General features: G+C 35.3%; 2 protein-coding genes and 1 long non-coding RNA gene across 6 annotated transcripts in view; 2 read left to right on the forward strand and 1 right to left on the reverse strand.

Moving 5' to 3' along the window:
• On the forward strand, window positions 1-7,772 carry cldc1 (C-type lectin domain containing 1). The gene is made up of 5 exons (XM_028013447.1): window positions 1-109; window positions 196-369; window positions 2,369-2,520; window positions 2,600-2,721; window positions 7,444-7,772. The coding sequence occupies exons 1-5, from the start codon at window positions 94-96 to the stop codon at window positions 7,604-7,606; spliced, it is 627 nt and encodes a 208-aa protein (XP_027869248.1). The 5' UTR covers window positions 1-93; the 3' UTR covers window positions 7,607-7,772.
• The window catches only part of cd4-1 (CD4-1 molecule), a 26,755-nt gene continuing 9,963 nt past the window's right edge, over window positions 7,628-24,419 (reverse strand). The window contains exons 2-11 of one of the 2 annotated variants that reach the window (XM_028013442.1): window positions 19,124-19,255; window positions 13,661-13,723; window positions 13,424-13,579; window positions 13,142-13,297; window positions 12,624-12,860; window positions 12,182-12,544; window positions 10,419-10,670; window positions 10,178-10,278; window positions 10,031-10,074; window positions 7,628-9,276 (exon numbers count right to left, since the gene is read on the reverse strand). In XM_028013442.1, coding sequence (XP_027869243.1) covers window positions 9,246-9,276; window positions 10,031-10,074; window positions 10,178-10,278; window positions 10,419-10,670; window positions 12,182-12,544; window positions 12,624-12,860; window positions 13,142-13,297; window positions 13,424-13,579; window positions 13,661-13,715 — 1,395 coding nt within the window. In that variant the 5' untranslated portion in view covers window positions 13,716-13,723; window positions 19,124-19,255 and the 3' untranslated portion in view covers window positions 7,628-9,245. Of the gene's footprint in view, window positions 9,277-10,030; window positions 10,075-10,177; window positions 10,279-10,418; window positions 10,671-12,181; window positions 12,545-12,623; window positions 12,861-13,141; window positions 13,298-13,423; window positions 13,580-13,660; window positions 13,724-19,123; window positions 19,764-24,419 lie in introns of those variants that run through there. The other variant, XM_028013441.1, reaches the window with a different exon arrangement.
• Window positions 10,499-24,419, forward strand: part of LOC114142264 (uncharacterized) — a 40,273-nt gene continuing 26,352 nt past the window's right edge. For all 3 annotated transcript variants that reach the window (XR_003594980.1, XR_003594978.1, XR_003594979.1), the window contains exons 1-2: window positions 10,499-10,629; window positions 17,307-17,384. This is a non-coding gene — a long non-coding RNA (uncharacterized LOC114142264). The remainder of the gene's footprint in view (window positions 10,630-17,306; window positions 17,385-24,419) is intronic.

The raw sequence follows: 24,419 nt of genomic DNA on the forward strand, positions 1-24,419 counted from the left end.
CTTTGTCTTTTCTGTAGTAAACAAACTGTTCTATAAAAACCTCCAGAGAGCCTGAAGGGACCATTTGTGATCCCCAGCTCTCCGAGAAACACGATGAATCCTGTGACCGGTGAGATGATCTTCTCCTAACAGCTGATGACTCTGTGTGTGGTCTGTCTGCTCTCTAACTTTAACGGATCTGATGTCTGCCGTTAGCCTCCGTCATCTTTGCTCTCTTGGGCCTGCTGGTTCCTGAAATCGCCTGTCAGGAACCTAAGACCCCTCAGGAAGAGGTGGCCTTTCTGAAAGTGAGGCTCGATTTGATGAAGGATCGCTACAGGCTGCTGTGTAACCAGTACGCCAATATGGCCGACAACTGCTCAGCTCCAGGTATGTTCCTCCTCCATGCTCCAGCAGATGGATATTTCAGTGTGCTGTTGCTTGCCAAACTGTTTACCTCACATATCTTTATATATGTAACCTTCTATGTTCGCCTCAGATCCAGTAGGTTGACTTCACAACAGACACACTTAACTTCACTGTTTTTATTCTAACAAAAGAGGAAATCAGGTTGGTGATTAACATCATTCCAGCAGCTTCTGTCCTACAGTTATATAAAAAAAATGGGGACAGCTGATTATGACTGTGTAGTGGTATTTTAACATAAATTTACACAGAACTAATCTCAACTTTAACATAAATAACAGTTAATATTTTTGTACAGGAAATAAAAGACTATAAAAGACTTCTGATAACTGAAAGATTACTTTTTGTCAAAAATTAAAACCTAAAAAAAGAAGAAGTCAAGTTGGGGGTTAACATGAGCCCAGCAGCTTCTGCCCCTATACATTAAATAAAATACAATAAATAACCCCAAACAAACTACAGAGCATTTAGCTCCCAATGATAGCAGCAACATTAATTATGATAACAGTTAAAAATGTATAGAAAACATAGCAAAATTACTCATGTTATTAAATTTGTCTAAAATATACGTTAAAATATAATACTTGTAAAGAAAACACAGAGTGGATCCTAACAAGTACTACAGTTACAGAACAGCAACAGGAAAAGGGGGAGGAGCTGTCCGTTACGGGTTGCTATGGTAACCACCAACTGTCAAGAGCAGCGTAACAGACAATTCGATTCAAATTCAAATTCAGAAATACTTTATGTGTCCCAAAGGGAAATTAAATGTTGTTGTAACTTATTAATTTAGATTCTTCAAGTTATCGAAGATCATGAAATAAATTTTAAAAATTTACTAATTTTGACAAATTTCACATCTATAGTATTGTTAAACTAAAACCCTATATATATGTTACAATTGTACTAATTTATCTGTGCCAATTTCCTTAATTTTGGAAGGTTGGTGATTAGCCGATTCTTACATGTGAAGCCGATCTTTTCCCCTGATTTTGTCTACCTTGGCAAAGGTCACCCATGGGGTCATGTCTGTATGTTTGCCATTAACAATAGTGACCCCACTGTTACCAGTTCAATAACTGTTTTGCCATATTTAGCAATATTTCATACAAAAGAAATTATCGGCCAAAATCTGAATTGGCAGGTATGGCTTGTTAGAGATCGGTGACCAGCAACCGGCCAGAAAACTGACATATGTAAGATCATATGTCAAGACTGCCCTGCTTTAAAAGCATACAAGATAACATGCAGACAACAAAATTAAAGTTGCCGTCTGTAACTTTTCCAAAAATATGTTTTTTGTTAAAACTGTCACCATGTTGTGACAGTTTGTTATGAGGCAGATAATCTGTGAAAAGATCGATCTCCTCCACCTCCTCTCTGATCTACTATTGCAGTCTGAAAAAATGCATCGTTCTTGGTCAAAAACAACCAATCAGAGCCAGGAGGAAGGTCTTAGCGCTGTCAATCAACCTAGAGCACACGCTGCTAAATGTGCTAATGGTGAAGAAACAACTTGCTCTACAGGAAAAAGGTTCTGTTGTTGTGAACAAAATGTAGTTTAACAAGAGTGAGGGGGAAGGTCTGAGCAGCGTGTACACAAGAATAAGCGATTGAAGGAATTTTACTTTTGTCTGCTAACATATCAGTTTTTTTTTCTTTACCAGTTTATGGACAAACAAATTACAGGTTTGTAACGTGTGTTTTGGACAATAAACCACTGAATCGTCGTTATAGAGAAGGAAAAATGGTTCTGTAACATTATGGCCAGATTTTAAATGTAAATGGTAAAAAGAAAACCTTGAGATAAACGTCGTGTTTACGATCATTTTAAAAACAGCCCGCTACTTCGTCTGACTTGTCTATGTCTGGTTTAAAATGTCACAATCAACAAGGTCAAAATATTTTAACAAATCTGTTTAATTGCAGTACAGTAATCCTTCCCAATTGTTTGTCCAAACAGCCGTAACTTGCACAGAGTGTCCAGCTGGATGGCTGCAGGTGGGAGACCAGTGCTTCCACATGAGCACCGACAAGTACAACTTCACCTCCAGCGCTGAAAAATGTAGAGAGACAGGAGCCCAGCTCGCCATGTTGACCACCAGAGAACAGCATGTAAGCGCTTCTGTTCATCTTAAAGGTGCAGTATCAGATAATTGGTATTGATTATTATGTTCTTAAACATAACTTGTAGGACGCTGTGGAAAAAGAAGGCAGGAGGATCGCAGGGTTTCACATTTACTACTGGATCGGACTGAGTGACAGTGTAACTGAAGGAGACTGGAGATGGATGGACAACTCACCACTAAAAACTTCGTATGTATTTATTTAAAAAAAAGTTCTTTAAAATCTGTTCATCATATATTTATAAATACTTACTAAGTGTAGCTTGTTGATAAAGGGATAGTCAGCTGTTTGCTGCCATCAGTAATAAAAAGGGATGTGAGATAAAAGACAAACCTTCAATAAACTTAATGTAATTTCTTTAACCTAAGAATTTTGTACACTTTGGAAAACTGACCCATTTACAGATTTCTTCTGTTTCTTTTAGAAAACAGCCATTGTAGATAGAAAAAAATGGGGGACTAAATTTCTGGCAAAGAACTCAGAAATGTAGAGATTAATCTCTGAAATTCTCTAGAAAAGAACATAAAAAATTGTGAGTATGAAAAGTAAAAAATCTTAGAAAAAACTCAAAAAAAAAAAATACTTGAAAATTTGAAAAGTAAATTCTTTTTGACTTTTGGGAAAAAAATTTAGCTTAAAAAGTCTAACATTTTTTTAAATAAAATTTTCAATTTTTTTCTAGAAAATATCTGTAATCAAAATTTCTGAGTTTTTACTCCTCGTATTTTTCTATCTACAATGACCCTAATATTATGGAGCCCCTTAGGGGACAATGGGAATCAGTTAATCAAACAACTCTTAACGCCAGACAAAGATAATAATAAAAAAATGCAGTTTTCATATGATGATTTCATTTATTCAGGTACACAATTGTGAATAAATTTAACTCAACTTGGCTCTTTGTGAAAATATAATCACCTTTCTAGCCGAGTTATGAACCAGGAAGGTTTCACAGCTACACCGAACGTCAGACCAGATGTAGCTGCTATGGAGAGAAAAAAAATGAAAGAAAATGAAAAGTCGACAGTTGAAAAAACAGCAACTAATGCAAATTGGAGAGTAGAAGAAGAAGAAGTGAGGGAAAGTGATCTGTTTGACCCCCGCAGCCTAAAACTACAGCAGCATAACTACAGAAATAACTCAAGATAACATTTAAATTGTTTATGGAAAAAATACAGTAAAAGCATTTTCCTCCTTCAACCTTTATTTACATTTAATTACTAGTGTTTGAGTATGACTTTATGCAGATAATTAGCCACATGGGTAAAACACATGACATAGAGACAGTGTGTTGCAGCAGCCAATACACACTGTTGTTTACTTCTAATGTCACTATAAAATGTGAAAAACACTTAAACTGTTGAGGGAAACTCAGGTTAGTTTGATCAATGGAATAATGCATACAATCTATTATAGTTTTCAAAGGTTGCACACAAAACATGGCAACATGGTTTACTGGTATGAGACTGAAAAAAAAATCACAGCAGCAACATGTGTTGGAAGTAAAATTTAACTAGAGGAAATATGAATGCTTTTAACAGCAGAACTGAGTGATGATACCCAAATGTCTGCAATAGTTTGAAATCCAGACATAAAAGATGTCATAAAAAAACTAAATAATAAAAAGTAGATGATTTTTTTAATTGTGTGCAGCTCACACACTCCCACACATTGACCATAAAATGATTCATAAACTTGCACCAATGTTACCGAAACACGTCACATGTTGTATGTAGGTCATTTCTGCTGTGAAGCAAACAGTGAGACGCCCACACTAGATTAATTTACATTTACAGGAATATTCTTCTAATAAATACATTTGTTTTGGAAACAGCTGATTTCAAGCCAGACCTCAGGATCAAGATGAACAAATACAGAGAGGGGCATTGTTACTTAAATATTTTCAGCATATATTTTGATTTTTAATCAGATTTTTCAGTGTTGTGTTAATATGTTAGCATTAGATTAGTATGTGGTAGTTTAAAAACTGATAAATGTCAGCAATTGTGCTTAAGTACATTTTTCCTACTTATGTAAGTAGATTTTTTTATTGGCATACTTTTGACTTTTACTTCAAGTATCTGTACTTTCTACTCCACTACATTTTGTGCGACATAACACGTTACATTCCCATTACATTGTGTTGAGGTTTTTTTATTTATGAGTTTGAAAGTACTCAATTAGAGTTAACAGATTAAAAAAAAAACAACTTAATGTGGTTCAATTCTTGTGTCCACGTTTTTAAAATAGTATCAAGAAATTAAAATATTGTTCCCTATTGACCCAAAGCTGGATTTACCGCAATTTAATGCTTAACACTTTAAATGTCAGTGGAATTTCTTTGTTAGTTTTGTCTAATGCCCCTTTTTTCAGAGACAACTTTTACTTAAATGTGTTCAATGCAGTTAAAATAACACATTGGTTTTGCTTTGTGTTAAATACAAACATTCAAAGGTATGATCATTCCTCTTTCTTATTAGCTGAATGGTATTTATAGTTGCAGGTCAATTTCTGATGCACAGAACCACACTGCAAAACTATTAAATCTCACCAACTACGTTTAGCTTCTAGTGCAAATATCTTAGTTCACTCGAAATAAGACAAAACTAACTTACAGGTAACTTTTCACCAAGACGTAGGAGCTTGTTTAAGTCAATGATTCTTTTACTAGTTGTTAGTAAAGTAATCTGTCACTGGATAAAGACATTTTTCCTATATCATAAGTGAAATAATCTTTCAGTTGAACTATTTCTTTTTCATCAATATTAAGGAATTATTGGCTCCTATTTTTAGCTGAATAGTTACTTGTAAGTTTGTTTTGTCTTATTGCAAGTGTACTAACATATTTGCAGTAGAAGTGAGACCATAAATACTTGGTAATATTTTGTTTTTTTGCAGTGCACAAGTCCTATTGTACGGAGCCCTCTAGGGGACATGGGGAATTTTTTTTCTTTTGCGTTCCCTCGCAAAACATTTGCGTTACCTCGCAAAACTTTTGCGTTACCTCGCAAAACTTTTGCGTTACCTCGCAATACTGTACTGGTCAGTTATGCAGCATAATTGAATACTGCCAGCCTTTCTTACGGTGGGCGCCGTACTTTATGCTTTAATATAAGGTTATGTGAGGTTTTTCCATGAATGTTAGTATCTTTTTGTGAAATATCTGAAGTTTTATATCTTTCTTTAGGATAGAAAGGCACCACAAACCTACGATATAAACAGAAACCTTCCGTAAGTAGGAAAGAAATAAAAATACATTATAATTTGGACTATTTCTGAGTTATTATCGCGGGTAATAAATCATCTGACAGTTTTGATTGTGTCTCTGTTGTGTTCGTAACCTGAATGGTTTAAAGAGCTGCTTTCAGTGCCGCTCCATCTTCGCCTTAACAGACATAAACATGCAGTAATAAATCGATTTTCAATCAGTGTTTTGCACCAAACAGTTAATAATAATAAACAAGTTTTCACTGAGGCTCTGTAAGAGCCATATGAATGAAATAAGTAATTATTGATATGACAGGAGCAGGCGACTTTGACACTTGTGTGGTGGGTGTGTCGATGTGGGCGTGACGTCACCAGGTATGAATGGGAAGGATACTGGCTTTGTGTGTTTTAGGAAGCGGTAAGCGGTGAGCGGGGCGGTCAGTCCTTGCAAAGTTTGGAACCTGATCATCAAAATGGAATAAATCGATAATTGTGACAGAACAAAGAAGAGGTTTGGAGTTGATTGATAAACGGACAGATGAGATTCCCAGAGTTAACCCAGTGCGGCCCTTTACCATCATTAGTTTGTCGTGTTTTTAATAATAAAAACTTGTTAACAGTAAAAACTGTTTGGTGCAAAACACTGATTGAAAATCGATTTATTACTGCATGTTTATGTCTGCTAAGGCTAAGATGGAGCGGCACTGAAAGCAGCTCTTTAAACCATTCAGGTTACGAACACAACAGAGACACAATCAAAACTGTAAGATGATTTATTACCCGCGATAATAACTCAGAAATAGTCCAAATTATAATGTATTTTTATTTCTTTCCTACTTACGGAAGGTTTCTGTTTATATCGTAGGTTTGTGGTGCCTTTCTATCCTAAAGAAAGATATAAAACTTCAGATATTTCACAAAAAGATACTAACATTCATGGAAAAACCTCACATAACCTTATATTAAAGCATAAAGTACGGCGCCCACCGTAGGAAAGGCTTGCAGTATTCAATTATGCTGCATAACTGACCAGTACAGTTTTGCGAGGTAACGCAAAAGTTTTGCGAGGTAACGCAAAAGTATTGCGAGGTAACGCAAAAGTTTTGCGAGGGAACGCAAAAGTTTTGCGAGGTAACGCAAATGTTTTGCGAGGGAACGCAAAAGAAAAAAAATTCCCCATGTCCCCTAGAGGGCTCCGTATAAACTGGGTCACAGAATGTAACCACAATAAAAACAAAAGCATTATCTGCAGATTTGTTCATTAAAATGGTACACAATTGATGTATTAATAAAAATACACAAACAGTACATACATTTGATGATATTCTACACCACTGAATTAGATTTAACAAGTACTTTTACTCTCAATGCTTTCACGCATTTTTAAAAAGCACTTACATTTACTCAAGTGAAAATGTTGATACTGTACTTTTACTTTTGCTAATGTACCGTACAATTGTGTCTGTTTAATTGTATTTTAACTAAAGCACAGTATTTGTGGACTTTCTCCACCACTGAATGTGAGTAACTCATAAAAACCCTCTGTGGTACTTCCTTTACAAACCTCTAGGTGGCGCCTGGGAGTCATCCTGTGTTCTAATACAAATACCTGCTTTTGTGTCACATATCTACATTTCTTCTAAAGATGGTTCTGATCGGTCTTTGTGGAAACACTGGTTTCTGTTCTTGTTTGATTTTTTAAAGGTTCTGGAGTGTTGACAGATCAGAACCAGACAACAACCAATCCCAGGGTCCTGAGGGAGAGGACTGTGCGGTGGTGGACAGCTACACTCAGAGCTGGTACGACGTGCCCTGTGAATTTGAGTATCCTCGAGTCTGTCAGAAAGGCGCCACGCCGCTGGTATAAACCAACAAACCACCGCTCAGCTGCTGCATACTGATCCTTTATTGAAATACCTCATAATACAGTCATTATATTACAGTTTCACCTTTAAATCAACTTTATTTTTCTGGAAAAAAACCCCCATCCTGTTTCAACTTTTGGGAAATAAAGTATCACCATCTGTACAAAAATATATATATATATATGTTGAGTATTTTTTTATTTATTTTTTTTATAAATGGATAACTATATCATGAATAGATAATAAAATATACATTGAAAATACACATTACATGACAATACACAATCAAATTACAATAAGAAACAGTATTTCTACAATAATAAATTTACAATATTACAGATATGTTACATCTTAAGTACAATTTTCTGACTCCAAAATGATTCTGACCCTATCAAGGAAAGAGTAAAACCTATATATACATATATATAACTAAACTTATTGCTGGATTTAAATTGGAAACAGCAGAAAGACAGCATGTCAACATCAGTAAGGCTGTCAGGAGGTACGATCGGGAAGCAATTAATGGTGAGGGAGAGGTTGTGAACTGTCAGTCATTACAGAAAAGCAAATATAATCTCCAATGAATCACTAATCTATATGGTTTAATATATAAAAAACCTTCAGGGAAACATTAAAAGCTTCTGTGCAGAGGAGAAGAGGATTAAAATCAGTTTTGTCTGACTGGCAGAAAAGAAAAAATTCTCCATGGATCGTTAAAGTTACTTTTTAAAACTGCTGAAATAACCCTATACTACTGTATCCAGAAATGTTTCTATAAAATGTAAATTTAAATAGCAAAAAAAGAAAGAAACCTGCTGCCTTTTTATGGTCTGAACACTTAAAGTTGATGCATATGGCCAATCAAGATGCAGTCCTTATGAGATATTTTTATAGTCTCTTTGCTATTTTTGAACAAAGAGACTTTGAATATTATTTTAGACGAACGTATTCTGATTTTATATTTGAAAGATTGTCTTGACTCTTTCGAACGGCTGGTAAAAACGGCTGGCATTTCGGCCGACCTCTTTCCATTTGATATCAAACCGACAAACATCTCAGTTTAAATCTCAAAGTTTTTATTTATTTCTACAAACTATAACAATAAATATTGTTCAGTGTGTTCAAATCATTTGTATAATCTAATTGTATAGTTATTTTCTGAAAAATTTAAATTATATTGTATTTCCACTGATTGTAGTTGTTCTTCCTGTTGGACAAAGTTTACTTTTGCAAAATATGCAAAATTATGATCACTGATGAAGCCAAAGTAGCAAGCAATTACCAAAGTCACATTTTAAAAAATACTGAAAATCATTTGTTGGAAAAGTAGTTAAAACTGTTTCCAAGTTGACTCATTTTCATTAAGATACAAAATTAAAAACAGCAAATATCTGATCTGGTTGAAATGACCATTATCAGTAAAAAACAATCCAAAAAGGTAAGAAAAAGTGATTGATATATACAATTTTTACATTTGTTTCCTCTCTTTTTTCATTTTAGCGATGTCTACAAGTTTCCATCTCTTCTGTCTCTCCTTCAACACATGAAAGAGAGTTAGCACAGTTCAGAAACGACGACGGTCCGTTTGGGACAGAATTGTTTGCATGACGCCCTGATGTCCCGCTGTGATCATCCCAACCGTCAGGCCTTGTAGAAACCTTTTGGCTTTGGGCTGAAAAACAAACAAAAGAAAAATGTTTAGTTCAAGAAAAGAGACACAAATGTTCTTGATTCTTAAAGGTGACCTATTGTGCAAAATTGTATACTTCCATTTGGGTTTTGACTGCTTCTAAAAAAACAGCCCAAGGGCTTTTAATAAAAAACGCCCAGTCGTTTATTGGCAGTAAGTTAATGTTTTTCGGTGTCTGGAAAATGAGCCGTTTCAAAAACCTCTCAATTGTGTCACTTTCAATGGGCACTGTGCCGTTACCTAGCAACCCCAGCAGAGTTCCAGCCTGTTACCTAGCAACTCAAGTGGAGTTCCAACATGTTTGGTCACCTGGTTTTACCACTGTATGAGTTGTACTATGGCTGCTGGAAAAGACAAGTGATTCATTGTTGACTTACCATCAACAAACTGCTTGTTACATTTTTGTTGGTTGTGTAGGAAGGAATGCTAATGCTAATGCTAATGCTAATGCTTTTCCACATCTGTTTGCAGCCATTTTTATGTCTAAGTGTAAACACTGAGTTGGGGGGGCGTGGTCAGCAGCACCTTATTTGGATTTAAAGTGACAAGATGCCCTAAAACATCTCTTTCTGAAAGAAGTTCAAAATGATTTTGCAATAAACATTTTTTGTAGCCTGTAGATCAATCCTAACCTGTTCAAGGAAGCATAACAGGTCACCTTTAAAACTTTAGTTATATGTGTCTAAATGCATCAATGCGTGCCATCCTGTCAATCCAGGAAATGATTATCGCTTACTTTTTGCACTTGCAGAGTCGATGCCTTAACTGTCTCATCTTCCGCTGATGTGAGTTACAAAAAAGAAAGACAGGCAGTGAGAAAACGAGAAAAGAAAAGCTAACATTCATGTCTGATCCAAATGAAAATGAGAAGAGTTTAATGTACCTGTCTGCGCCTGAAGAGGATGAAAGCTAGAATGAGGAGGAGGATTAGGATGATTCCAGCGGCGCATATGGTCACTATCATCCACACAGTGAGAATGGGATCTGTGGAGAACAGAGAGATAGAGTAGTCAAACAGTGTACAGTAGAGGAAATGATAAGTTCAACCAAGTTTCTGTCTTCAAGTGGCCGCAGGTTCATAACCATGTCATATTTCCTGCTCTCCTCTCGCTTCCTGTGCTCACCGATCTTTAGAGTTATCACAGCTGACGTCAGCGTCGTCGTGTTCCGCCTCAGATCACACCTCCACTTTCCAGAGTCCTCCGTTCCCACTCTCGTGATGATGAGGTGACCGGACAAAAAATCGGCTTTCGCCAAGGATGATGTATCAGGGGGGACCCATTTCACCGTGACGCCAGTTTCCAGAGGACCGCCGGTGGAGCAGGACAGGTTCAGGTGATGGCCTGAAATTAACTCCGTTCCAGGGGAGGGGGTGACTGGAGAACAAAGAAAAAGTAGATTTTGTTTTTAATTTCAAAGCAGAAAACTCACTGAAAAATAAATCTGTCACGGCCTTCTAAGTTCCAAAACCAAAGTTTTTCCAAGGATGTGGGTGGCAACAGGTGGTTTGTTTCTTTCACGCACTTCCGGCTTGATTGTTTGAAAAACTGTTGGACAAAACAGCAACTAAAAGTTTCTTACAACCTACAGTATATAAAAATGAAAGTTAACTTATCTGATCTTACAAGCTCAAAAAGTAGTCAAAAAATAGTTTTAAAAAACCTCCTGTTGTCACACCGGACACCGTCCTCCACCAAGATGTGCTTTTAATATCTTAAATTAATGGAAAGGTCTAAAAGTTACCAAAGTAATCTTAATTCAAAACAATTATTTACAGATTTTAGTTCTATACTAACTTACATATATTCTAACAAAGAGAAACGCCTTCACTAGAAAAGGGAATGCGCAACAATAAGAATTCAGACAACTGCCCTGTTTTGCTGTTAAGCAACCAGCTGTCTCCAAAGGCGCCTTTGTTCTTTTCTTTTAATTCTTTTGTCTCAGGTAAAGAATGTACTTCTTTGTACTCTGATGTTTCTTGTTGAATTCATACGGTGTTTTCTATTGAATTAAACTCTATATCTCTGTGACGTCATCGAGCCTCGCCGTCTGCTCTCCAGCCGTGACGACATCCGCTCGGGACCCGGGCTAACAGGAGGAAAAGAGAGCCATGCTTTTTCCAAAATTTAAGCTAACCTAATAAATTCCCTCCTTAACACTACCTAGAGAAAATATAAAGTAGCTGTGATTAAATTACAAAGGTGCACAAATCTGTGTCGATATTCTGCTAAAAAAACATTTTTGCAATCACAGTGTTTCCATTAAATAAGAAATTATTTTAAAATCAGATGTTGTTCAAGCAATAAGTCATTAAAAATGATGTTACATGAGATAGATTCATAATTCAGTCATGGCGCTAGCGCTCATCATTCATCGGCGTCTTATTCAGGCGTTGGCGTGACAAGCTCCTCGCTGCTACGTAAACGGCGTTTTGGGGAGATTAGTCTGCGATTTTACAGAAGAGCTATTTGTTCAACATGTTCAAATGTCACACAACTTTTTATAAACTGTGTGATGCTGTGAGTTGGACAGTGACCAAAAAAAACAAAAATAAAGCATCCTCCTTCTACTACTTCCTGTTGTTTTTGTCGTTTTCACCAGTAGTAACATCCAGCTGCTGATCACGTGACTCATGTGATGCTAAAAAAATTGTTTCAATTGCAGTTTTGCAGAATACATCTACAGTATTTCGATATGACTGAAAATCCACCTCATCATGATGCAAAAACAGTAGTTTTTTAAAGAAATTGTTGTGTTTACATTAAGCAAATTTACTTTCGTACTTTCAATTTGCGCAATTTTATGGCTAACAGAAATGCAGCTGGTGAAAGAACTTATGTGTTGCAAACATGTAACATAAACCAGCCGAAATTTTGTTTTCACTTACTTTCCAGCACATCCACAACCAGACTCCTGCTGAGCACGTAGCCATTTGTAAATGTGATGGAGCAGTTGTAGGTCCCTCTGTCTTCTACCCTCGCCAGATTTCTGTGCAATGAAAAATTTCCCCCATCTGTGAAGTTTTTATAGCTCAGTTCACTGGCTGTATCCTCCTGTTTCAGCTGTCCATTCTTTGATGAGAAGGAGAAGATAGTCTGTTGAGTGGAAGATGTTTTCGGGGTGAAGAGCCACTCAATTGTCTCAACGTTGGACAATATTTTTTGCACAAACTCTTTGGGAGTAATCCAAAAAGGAATGCTAAGAGGGAGGTTTGTAGATGTGTAGACATATTTGGAAGCAGAGGAGAAGTCTGAAACAGAGAAAAACCGTAAAAAGATTCAAATATTTTTCCAACATGCAGCAATCTGTGTTCACAATCAATCACTCACCAACAACAGAAACAAAAAATTCGAATTCGCTCTCTTTTCCGTTGTCTTTCACAACACACTTCCACTTTCCATTGTCTTGGCTTTCAGCTTTCTTTGTGACTGATCCTTGGATAGGAGATGCTTTGTTGCCCGCTGGTTTTATCCAATAAACTGAGTGTCTTCTTTTAGTTTCAGCATTGCAGTTCAGAGACAGACGATGTCCAGGGATCAGGAATGGTCGTTGTTCCTCCATACTCACTAACATAAAAACCAGAATGCATAGATACGGAAATGTGAATTTAAAATCTTAAAAAGAAAACTTTCAATAAGGAATATCTCAGCTTTATTTTAGTGATTTTGGAGGTTTTCTTGGAAGTGAAAAATCTAAAAAGCTATAAAAAACTGATCAGATAAACTAAAAGTTTTAGGTCAATACTTTAACTCTGAGCAAGACATTGAAAACATTGTTCATATATTTTGCCATGTTAAACTTAAATGTCTTGTGGTTAAAATACAAAACATTCATAATTTTTACTTACCCATGACTTTGATCAGGTAAAATTTTACTGTGGCATATAGATTAGTGCCATCTTTCACTTTGCAGACGATGGTTCCAAAGTTTTCCTCTTGCATGTTATTGATGATCAGATTATTGGTAGAGATGGACAACCTGCTGGTCCAGATTTCGCCAGAATCTGATGCAAAATTGATTGAATACAAAACAATGTCAAAAGTACCACAAATTACAATAATTATTAATATTGCTTTTATTGGTAAACTCCAAAAAGATAGTAAGTTTCCATTTCCAATGCTTTGCTTACCTGGATTAACATGTTTTCTACCAAAATAGGAAACGTCGGCAATCTCAATCTCAGGGCCTCTTTCAAAGAACCAGCTTACGTAATATTGATGAGGGAGGACTGGAGAATTCAGTACAGCCCTTTCTCCAACACGACGATAAATCACTTCATCAGCCCCTAAAAGTGAAATAATATTAAGTGTTGATATGCAAAACCAAAACACCTTCTTCTAAAAAGTCTGTACTTGGTGTTTCTTACCACTTGTTTTGAGGACAATGATGAGACAGAGGAAGAACTGAAGCAGGTTCTTCATTTTGGTGCCTGAAAACACAGTAGGAGAAAGGATACAGAAAACTGTAGTGAATGAATTGTTAATTATTTTTTGAAGAGAATTAATTCACAAATTAAGACAGATAAAGATTTTCTTATTTCAACTGTTAAGTCATGATATACAGTCGCATTCAATAAGTAAAAATGCTTTCTGATGAGGCTCATTCGTCAAAAGTACCTTTTGAAATTAAACTTTAAACTGGTATCAAGCATATACTTTTCATTATACTTACATTCTGTTTTATAAAATGTATTTTTTACAGATCTGATGTAATATTCTAATTTTAAATATCAAGTTCTCATTAACTGTAAGTGAAAAATCATCATAATACAAAAGTAAAGGCTGGAAATTGTGTAAAGATTAATCTAAATAATGTATTTCTCTTAATGGTAAAGATTCTGTAACAAATGGACTTTTCAATAATATTCTAATGTATTATTAGGGTCTGTATATTAGAAATAGACAAGGATAAAGATGTATGATCACAGAAATTTCGACATTGCCATAAATCATAGTTTATACATTTAAACAAAGCAAATATTTATGCTTGAAAAAACAGTGATCCAAACATTGAGCCTTGTGGAACACCTGCAACCTTTTTGTTGCCTTAAAAAAAATTCCTGAATTCAAGAATGGGGGCATTAAAGAGTCCTATTATATCAAAACAAACCATTTTAGCTCACATGACCTTTTTCGCTCTAGTTTAAACGAGTTATGCTGTGGGCCTTGTATTTTGAAAATACTGCGACTCGTCAGCATTTATAATTTCCTGTCTTAATTCATGACTTTGCAAGGAAGAGAGATCCAATTTTTGTAAAGTCTCATAAAAAAAATTAATATTTCAGAGCAGTTTCTAGAAGGATCTTCTTTTAAATTTACAGCTTTTTTTGGTGGAATTATCCTTGTTTTAACATTTAAATTGCTTCAATATTAGATTTTGGTAAAGAGGTGAAACGATTTAAGCAGAAGCAGCCCTGGGGTTGTGGTGGTCTCAGATTTAGAGAGATTTTTAGAAGATAAAAGAGGAAAGGTTCAGAAAGCTGAGAGTAGGCGGCCTGTGGTGGGCTTTGGATTCAAACAAGCAGGCAAACGTCGAGGGGGAAGAGAAACTCAGAGCGCGTTCGCTGGCTTGTGGTGGGACTTGATTTAGTTAAGGTGCAGATTGTTATCCCAGTTCTCCCCTCCCCTCTGCCTCTCACACCCCCTCTCTTCCTCTCCTGTTCCACGAAAGACGGATCTCTCCACGCTTAGAGGGAGAAAAAAGAGAGACCACAGCACCAGCAGCGAACACAGACTGTGGTTTAAGGCACATGTTTATCCTTTTATGCCTGTTTTTTACTTCTTCATCTCACTTTCATTTTTCTTTTATTCTCTGAGTTCTGTTCAAAATACTGTTTTAAATAATCAGAATCAAAATCAGATTTATATTGTGTGCACAAACAAGGAATTTGACTTAACTTTTCAAGCGCTCACAGCGTACAGACATTAAATACAAATATATACACTACAGTCAAATAAAATAATAACAAAGGGACTATTTTTTAAATTTAATTGTTATATTAAAGAAAAAGTGGCATTTCCTCCCACAACTGTCATTCCTATAGAGAAACAGGTTACTTAAAAAAAATTTATTTCTTTTTACACATTAGCAATAAAATACTTTTTTTCTTTATCTACTTTACAAATGATTTATTGTAGATTTTCCACCCAGAATATGAAGACTGTCAAGCTCTGTCTGGCTTGAAACACACCAATTATACAAAATCAATTAAAGTAAATGGCACAATTTGTTTAAAATATGTTTTGAATAATTTAAGACACAAAACATTTGATCAGATGATGATTACTACTCTGGGTCTTAGAAGTTACTGAACATAAGAAATTCAACTGTTATGAGATGATCCGTAATAATCTTTTAGATGAGCAGTGTCAAAGGCTTTTTTGCGCCACGGCCAAAATTGGCAAATTTAAACTACCCACAAAATTAATTAAATTAAAAATGCAAAAATGTGTTTATTGTAGTTTTTTGTTTGTTGTTTTACCTACTCAACGATAAACAAAAAAAAAATTTAAACCTCTGAATAATTAAAGATCCAAAACATAAAAAGGACTTCGGACTGTTACCTTATTAAGAAAAAAACATATAATTTCCTATTTTTAGGGGGTCATCAATTGTTTTTTATCTTGTTGGCCCAAGTTTTGGCATTCTTGACTTTTGATCGGGGACTGAAAAAAATTATGTCAAGGACCACAAATGGCCCACGGACCACACTTTGAACAGCCCTCTACTAGACATTTTTATCCTTAAATTTTTATAAATATGCCTAATTTTCTTTATTTAAATGGGCCTCAACCTTATGGCAAAAATAAACAATGCCATGTTTAATAATTATAAAATGGTAAAGAAGTTGTTTGGCTAGTTTGTTGAGTTTTTCATATATTTTCTTAATCAACGGTCGAGTTCAGACTGCCGTGATTTTGGTTTGGTCCAGTTTTCTCACCTTATCTTCATCGCTTTATTCTTAAATGACCTGTATGTCTCTCATTTGGTTAAATGACAAATGAATTAGCCAAATTTTCATGTGTTTGTTTATATATAAAACTCTTGAAAAGCTGGCTTTGCTAATAAATATTTAATGTTTATAGTATCTCAATGACACATTATGTTGCTAAAAAAAAGAAAATCAAATCTCAGTTTTACTAAGTGCTTTCCTTAGTGAGACAGAGACTGTAATGGCCGCTGCTGCGCGCTATCTGAGTCACGTGACTTGCTCTGGTTCGCTGTCATTACATATCCCCGGTCAAATATCCGTCTGGGGGCGAAAACTGCTCACATGGCGGCTGAAACATTATTCCTCCAAAATTTAAATTTGGACATCAAGACAAATTTCAGCATGTAATATCAGCGCGGCTACAAGCTAGCATTAGCCACTTCGGAAAAACATGAAAACAGCATAAAAACGTCATCACCAGGAGAAAATGAAAGTTTATTAAATACTACGGATTGTTTTTGTCAAGTAAGAAATACATTTACACCTATTTAATGGATCTTTGGACGTTTTGAAGCGACTTTTTGTTACGGTACTGTAATAGCTTTCGTGGCTAAGCTAACCTGCTGCTGCAGTAATGCTTTAATTTAGACCGCTGCGTCTTAAAATGAGGAGATATGTGTTAATTTAAGACTAGCTAAGTTAAAAAACAATTCATACCTCTGATAGATTTAGATTTAAAGTGATTCTCACTCAACCAGGAAGTTTGTTTCTTACTTTAAATGAGATAGGAATATCTTTATAAAATATGATAAATCGGTATAAAAGGAAAAACTTATAAGTTTTTAAAAATAATCATTAATCTGATTTATTTAGATTTAAAAAATATATTTTTCATAAATTATTTAAACTATTCTAAGTTATCAATGAAAAAGCATGGCATGCATTGCAGCTTCCTATAATTGCTGTCCATTTGATTAGATGTTTCCAGGATTATTTTGTAAATTTATCTTTGGTTATAAGCGTCAACTCCGAGGATGGAGGGCCTCCTTGCCATCACCCTAATCTTTCGCTCCTTTCACAGGTTCTCCGTTAGTTGGAAGCGTGGATCCTGACTGCGCCACTCAGAAACATAATGCGACTTGCAGCCAGAAGAAACCAGGTGATAAAATAAAAAACAATACATTAAATAATAAGAATAAGAATTTTGGGCTCAACTGCGCATAACATTATTACTTTTAGCGTTGTATTAGACTCGAATAACTGACAAATACATAATCATAGGTGACTTGGATCGCTATCAGAACTATGTCAAATACATTTATGTGTATTTATGTGTTTGTTCTGATAGCGATACTATCCATATGTCTCTATGATAAACTTTGAATGCCTAAAAAGCAGAAGGTATCATGAGTCACATAGGTTTGGACTGAGAAAGGAATAATGATTCAGTATTTGTTACAGCTGATCTGTAAGAGTGTGATATGTGAATGTAGAGTGCAGAGAGACACAGATGATGAGCAAGACGTTCAAAGTCTTTGCACCTGTGGAAGTTTAACCCAGAAACCACCATGATTGTATCTGTAGCAGGATGAAGCTTCAGATCCACTGATGAAGAGGAGGGAAGGGCGATATGAGGGCCAAACAGGGCGGAAAGGTTAAAGAAAGTTATAAACACAGGACAGACGGAGGTTCAGTCTTTACTGAGGGAGTTCTGTGATTGTTTGTTGGTTTTGTTCTTTTTTAATCGCCTCTTTCTTGTATTTGAGAAAATTTGAGGCAAACTGCCTTTTTTATTCTCTGACAATGACAGAAAATAGAAAATATTCTCAATACTTGCTGTCCAGTCTGGTTAAACAGGCAAATTTCACTTCATATTTTCAAATATGAAATTAGTTTTCCTGAATTGCGCCTTCAGTTTTACGCCATATAGAGCTTCTTGAATATGTAGTTGTTACATATAATGAAAATACATTTAGACAGCTGTAGATAGAAAATTAAGTAAAAGAGGTAAATGTTACAGTGGAGTGAGGTTATAAATTTGTTTACTACTGTAACTTATTGTACACAAACTGATCGTTTATTGTTATAATTTCTGTGCCTATATATATATATATATATACATATATATATTGCCTATATATATATATATATATACACATATATATATATATATATATATATATATATATATATATATATATATATATATATATATATATATATATATATATATACAAACTGATCGTTTATCGTTATAATTTCTGTGCCTATATATATATATATATATATATATATATACATATATATATACATATACATATATATGTATATATATATATATATATATATATACAAACTGATCGTTTATCGTTATAATTTCTGTGCCTATATATATTTGCATTTTAACTTTATAATTTGCAAATTGCACGTTATTTAAACATGGAGCATGAGTAGCGCTCATCGTAGCGGTCAGTTGTCCTGTACCTTCAGAAATGTAAATTTTATTTATAGTTTCTTTAAAAAATAGACAGAAAGGGATTTCCTAAAGAAAATGTTGAAATATAAACTTTTAAGTTTTAAATGACTTTCACCATAATTACATATTTATCAGTTTGTGTTTCTTTTACACTCGACACTTTGTTTTTATGTGGAATCTTATCAAATATGCAGAGAATAAACATTTTGTCAGTGAATAAACATGGCGTTTATATCCTGTGATTATATAAATAAAATAGAAAATGTCTGTTGTTGAGGCCTCGGTGGGCCTGCGGGGCAAATGACTTAAAATCATTGTTCAAAAAAGGTGTCACTGTTTAATAAAGATGTTAAGAGCAATTTATGTTATAAAAATCAATGTAAATGTATAAATATATACATCTAGAAAAAGTTTATACTTACAGCCCTTTTCAAGTGCCAAGCTCAGAGTGATCCGTTGTAGACGGTGATTCGGAGTCAGGCGGAAATGCTTTGTATTTTATCTAGCGAGCCGTGTTTTTAAGAACCGTTGCACCTCCCACTGCAGCGATTGGTCTGAAAGAAAGACGCACAGTTGTTAATTAAAGCCGGAATCAAAATAATGACCTTTGATTGGTTGTTGCAGGGAAAAAAAGAGACACATCTACATAAAAAATACCGTTTTTTTAGCCTAAAACTTTTTCCATCTATTTGTGACAAGAATCTCCAGGAGGAATTATAGCTTAGAAACACAAAACTCAACATTCGGGTAGTGTGAAGATACCGTTTTAAATCAATAAGATATTTTTTTTTACAATTTCTGTCCAAAATATTTCATAAAAAGCCTATTGGTCTAATAAATATCTAATGAACACATTTTAGACAAATAATATTTTATTCAATATGTTTTGCAATTTGTTTTAATTTCCGTACAAAATATCCAAACTCAGCCTTCACAGTGCAGGTAGATTAAAAAAGGAACCATCCCTGAAAACTAAGCCACCCACAAACAAAGATATATATAATTACACAAGAACTATTAGAGATAGAAACATTATTTTTTCTGGGTTTTTTTCTCTTTCTTTCTGCAGGTGTAGAAGCAGACTTCTCGGATCTTGTCTTGTGTTTTTTCACTGACAGACATGATATGTTAAAAAAATAAATAACTACAACTTGAGAACAGTTAATTGTATTTAGTATAATCTGCATAATTTAATATCCAGCAAAAATTAACTAGTTCCATCTGAGAGGTTTACGACCAACCTTGGCGCCTGTTTCCAAACTTTAACCCGTCGAATCACGAGAACAGAGTTTATCACAGCTTTTTTAGGGTTTAATGCTCTTTTTAAAGGATTTTAGTGGCTTTTATTTAACAGCAAGTAGATAAGAGGAAAGGCAAACAGAGAGAAGTGGGAAACATGCAGAAAACGGCAGAGGGCCGGGAATCGAACTGGGGACAACCGCTTCGAGGACAGGAGCCTCCGTTTATAAAGCACAGGCTCTCTCACTGATCCATGCGGTGCCCAGTCTTCCATGTTTTTAGATTGAACATTTTTAATGCCTGAATCGGCTCATCGGTGTAACAAGTCCAAAGCTTCTCAGCACCACAACAAATCGATGTTGAGAGCTGGAACGGAGGTTTCTTTGGACTTAGAGGACGCAGTATGTCCATGGATTCTTGCGCATTTAAAAACTCCAAAATCAGAAATCTGCATTACCACACAAACTGAAAGAATCCCAAAAAGAAACTTTTGCAAGGTCAAAACACTGAACATCTATGGACATACGACTATTTCAGGTCAAGCTACTCTTTTTAATCCAATTATCCCATTTAGTCCAAAGTAAATAAAGCAGAACTTTGTTAATGTGTCTAAGCACTTTAACGTGCTTCGACACATTTTGTCTTTGTTTAGAAAGGCAATAGTTTCTGTGTTTCTGCCATTTTTCATTGTTGAATCTGCAGCTTTGAGTGAAGCGTTAAAAATTCAACACTATCAAAATGTAAATTATTTTATTGTAATTTGGGCCGATAATTCAAAATTCTTCACATGAAATATTATTCGCTTGAAGAACTGTGTCGAACGTTAATCAGTTAAGGACTGAAACTTGTCCGTTTGAATCTGGTTTTTGAAAACTTGTCAGTCTGTCGCCGTCAATAACGTGGCTCTGATAACTGGTGAGAAATGACCATATAAATAATTTATATGAGCTCATTTTGGGCTTAAAGTTTAAAGCCTGCTATAGGAATCACCTCCGTCAAGATGGACTTCAATAATGTCAGCATAGTTGATGCCTGTGGCTGAGTTTGGTCTTCTAATCGTGTTTTATTCCTGCCCAGTGGAAGCTGGTTGGCAGTTTTACTACAACATTAACCTTTTTCAGTATTTTCTGCAAATCTAAGCCTTCAGATGGCCAAAGTTTTTTAAGGCTAGGAAACACATATTGTTCCTTTTCTGCTCTCTCTGACGTTCATTAAGAATAAACAGGAGAAATTAAACATTTCACTTTATGATCAGTGGTGGTTGTTTGTTTCTGAAGGTATTACAATGATGGACTAATAATTCAAAGTTTATCTTTTGCACCGAGTTTTATTTTTAGTCTCCGGCTTTTAATATCAAGTCGTTTCATTGTTTATTTTTTCAAAGAATACATTAAAAAGGAAAGAAAGATAGTATGATTTTCCTATGTTTGTTTTATGACTTCATGAACAAATTTAACCTGACTAAATGATGATTAAAATGAGCTGTGGATATGTCCCAGCAACAAATAAGTCTATTAGTGGAAGGTTTCACTGTTTTCAATATGAAAAAACCTTAATATTTTAGTTTAAAACATGTAAAGATAATCATTTGGAAACAGTTTATCAAAGCCCAACTTTGGCATTTAAAAAGAAAATTAAACAACCAACCAAATTCTTAACTTTTGTAACTCTTGTGTTTTTTATTGTAAAAATCCATGTTCAATTTATGTGTTTCTGAAATTCAAAGTAAAAATCTGCTGAATAAAATCAACTACTTTCTATATGAGAAACTATTGAAGGACTGAAGTTAAAAATCTGCTCACAATAATCAGTTTTAACATTCAGGAGATGCTGCGTCCAAAACTATTGTCTATCTTCTCAATAACACAAACGCAATCTGATTCACTCTTCTTTCAAAAACTCTGTTTTTTGTGAAACTTAACGAATGGGGACTCAAGTCCCATTGGGTGAAAGTCACTGGATGTTTGTGGTCCAACTAACTTTGAAATTAAAATGCAAATGAAACATTTAGTTAAAAAAGGTTCAATCTTGGGGATAAAGAACATTTTCCATTTTCTGCATCATGGCAGCAAAGCTTCTCTCTAAAAATTAAAATGTGTCCATCTGAATCCAGCAAGTACAGAAAAGACAGGATTTATGTCTTTTCTTAGTTTCGTCTAAATTGAACCTCATGCAGACTCTAGAGAGAGACACCAGAATCAGACAGTTTCCTTTGATCGGGCAGATCAACTACTGAAAAATCAGATTCTTTTTAATTCATTGAATGCATAAAAATAAGACTTCCCATTATTTTTAAACACATCAACCAACACACACTTTTTTCTAAATTAATTAAGTAAATATCAGATAAAGGTTAGAGAAATGTGCTCTGATGAAGCAGCGCTCAAGTCCAGTCCTCAAGGGCTTCTGTCCTGTAACGTTTAGATGCGTCCTTCTCTAACGCGCCAGAATCAAACGAACGGTTCAGTAACAGGCCTCCTCAGGTGTGAATGATGAGGATGACGATTTTGAAATTCAGTAATTTGATTCAAGAGTTTTGGTGAAGTAAAAGTTGCAAGAGGATAACAATTGTAGAAGAAATATTTTCGATGGAAAAATTGAGGCTACAAGAAGCACGTCTGTGGAGAAAATTGGAAAATTGCTTTTTATAAGACTTTAAATGCAGAATGAGGACTGGAATAATAATTGATGAATATACTAATCTGCTAAATTGTCAAAACATTACAGTCTCCATTAACAGTTTCCGATTTGTCTTTTTGTTGAAAAACATACTAATAGAGATCTAAGTGACCAAAAAAAAGTTGCAAGAGAGCAGCTAGAGGACTGGACTGTGTGGCCCTTCTTTGATGCATTAACTGGAATATTCTTCATCTTTTACATGTTACGGCCTTTTAAATGAAAAATCTCAAAGAAAACCGATCGGTAGCAGACAAAGAAGCCAGATGGGTGCATTTCTAAAATGTCGAGAGGATTTTTATAGACATATGTTTCTGTTTGAGACATGACCTTTGGTCATGGTTTTGGTTGGTTTGTGTGAAAATCACCTGTTAAAACTTTAGTTTCTCAAATATAAAGTGAAGCTGCACACAAACATTTGTTCTTTTTTATATTATTTCCCAAGCTAACTGCTTCAAATCTGCTTAGATACCTGAAAAACCTGATTTGTAAAAGGAGAAACATTAAAAAAAATAGATACAGTTCAGCACATTTCACACCGTTAATCCTGTTATAGAGTAAATTTTCACTTAAGCAGCTACAGTTATCAGATCATTGGGCCGGGTGCTTCAGAAACACGCTGCTGAGGTGGTTTGGAGACAGGAACCACAACAAGGACAAAACAAACATCTCATACACGTCTCATGTGTCTCTCTGAGGTTTCTGTGCTTGCCTCTGTACTGCCTTCATGAAGGCTTCACACCTGCTTCTGTTCCCTCTGAGCTCGTAAATGAAACGGGCCTGTCGCTTCCTCTGCACGACGAGACCTGCAGGTTAGAAACACGTCTCCTGTAAATAATAAACCGCCTTTAAAGAGGGTCTGAGTGTGAATCTGTTTAAAAACGCTACGGGCCAAGCGTGGCGTTCCTCTCTGTCGATTCGTGATTTTGATGGAAAACACCTGAAAGTGAGGACTCCCTCGTTAGTCACTCACCTAACGAGGGTGTGTGTATCACAACGTGTCATTACCGAAAGAAAGAAAGACCCAGTGTGGGCCACGATCAAGAAACAAGGAATGATTCACATTTTTCACTCTGCTCATCCCCCGTGTTCTCCTTCTGAGGGTTTCCCTCAGTGATCGATCTCAGTTTTTCTTCTGTTTTTTTGCATTCAGAAAAACCAATTTATGTTAAAGCTAATTTAAACAAATAAACAAACGGTGGATGTTTGAGGCCCAGTGGAAAAGAGCGAAATGTTTCATTCTCTGCAACACTTCAGATGTGTCAATGCACGAAATGTCAGTGGAAAAGAGAATGAAAAACAAGTGACATTCTGCTCAGTGACTGAAAACATTTTCATCTTTTAGCTGATGGAGGGGAACTTCATTCAAGCTTTCTTGAAACCTCAACATTGTGAAACAGGGGATGAGGACAGAAAAGTTTACGGTCTCTCCCACTCATTTCTTCTTCATCTGTGATGTTATTTTTGGTTAGTAGGCTGCTCTGTGATCACTTCGTCAGAATGGAAATACAGGCTCCTTGTTTTTGACAGAGTAGTTTATAACACAAACAGGATTACAGTAAATCAGATCACAGTATTAAGCAGCTGTGCTTCTTGATACAAATAGTGTAATGTGAATTTGCATTTAGCTTCCCTTAGCCAAAACTTTCCGACTCAAGCTCCATGTTTGGCAATTCTTCTTCATAAAATTGTCATGAAGCGGTTCGGTGTGAGGTAGTGAGGCAGACGCAGCGGACCCAGGTATGATGAATCATGAGATTTAATGAAAATAACTTAGTCCAAACAACGAGCAGGAGTAACACA

This window comes from Xiphophorus couchianus, chromosome 3, assembly GCF_001444195.1.
Source record: "Xiphophorus couchianus chromosome 3, X_couchianus-1.0, whole genome shotgun sequence".
Taxonomy (NCBI): Eukaryota; Metazoa; Chordata; class Actinopteri; order Cyprinodontiformes; family Poeciliidae; genus Xiphophorus; species Xiphophorus couchianus.

Bases quoted from the DNA above. Each gene is read 5' to 3' on its own strand.
- cldc1 (XM_028013447.1), top strand. The intron at 2,521-2,599 runs GTAAGCGCTTCT...CATAACTTGTAG, and splicing joins TGACCACCAGAGAACAGCAT to GACGCTGTGGAAAAAGAAGG. The intron at 2,722-7,443 runs GTATGTATTTAT...GATTTTTTAAAG, and splicing joins AACTCACCACTAAAAACTTC to GTTCTGGAGTGTTGACAGAT.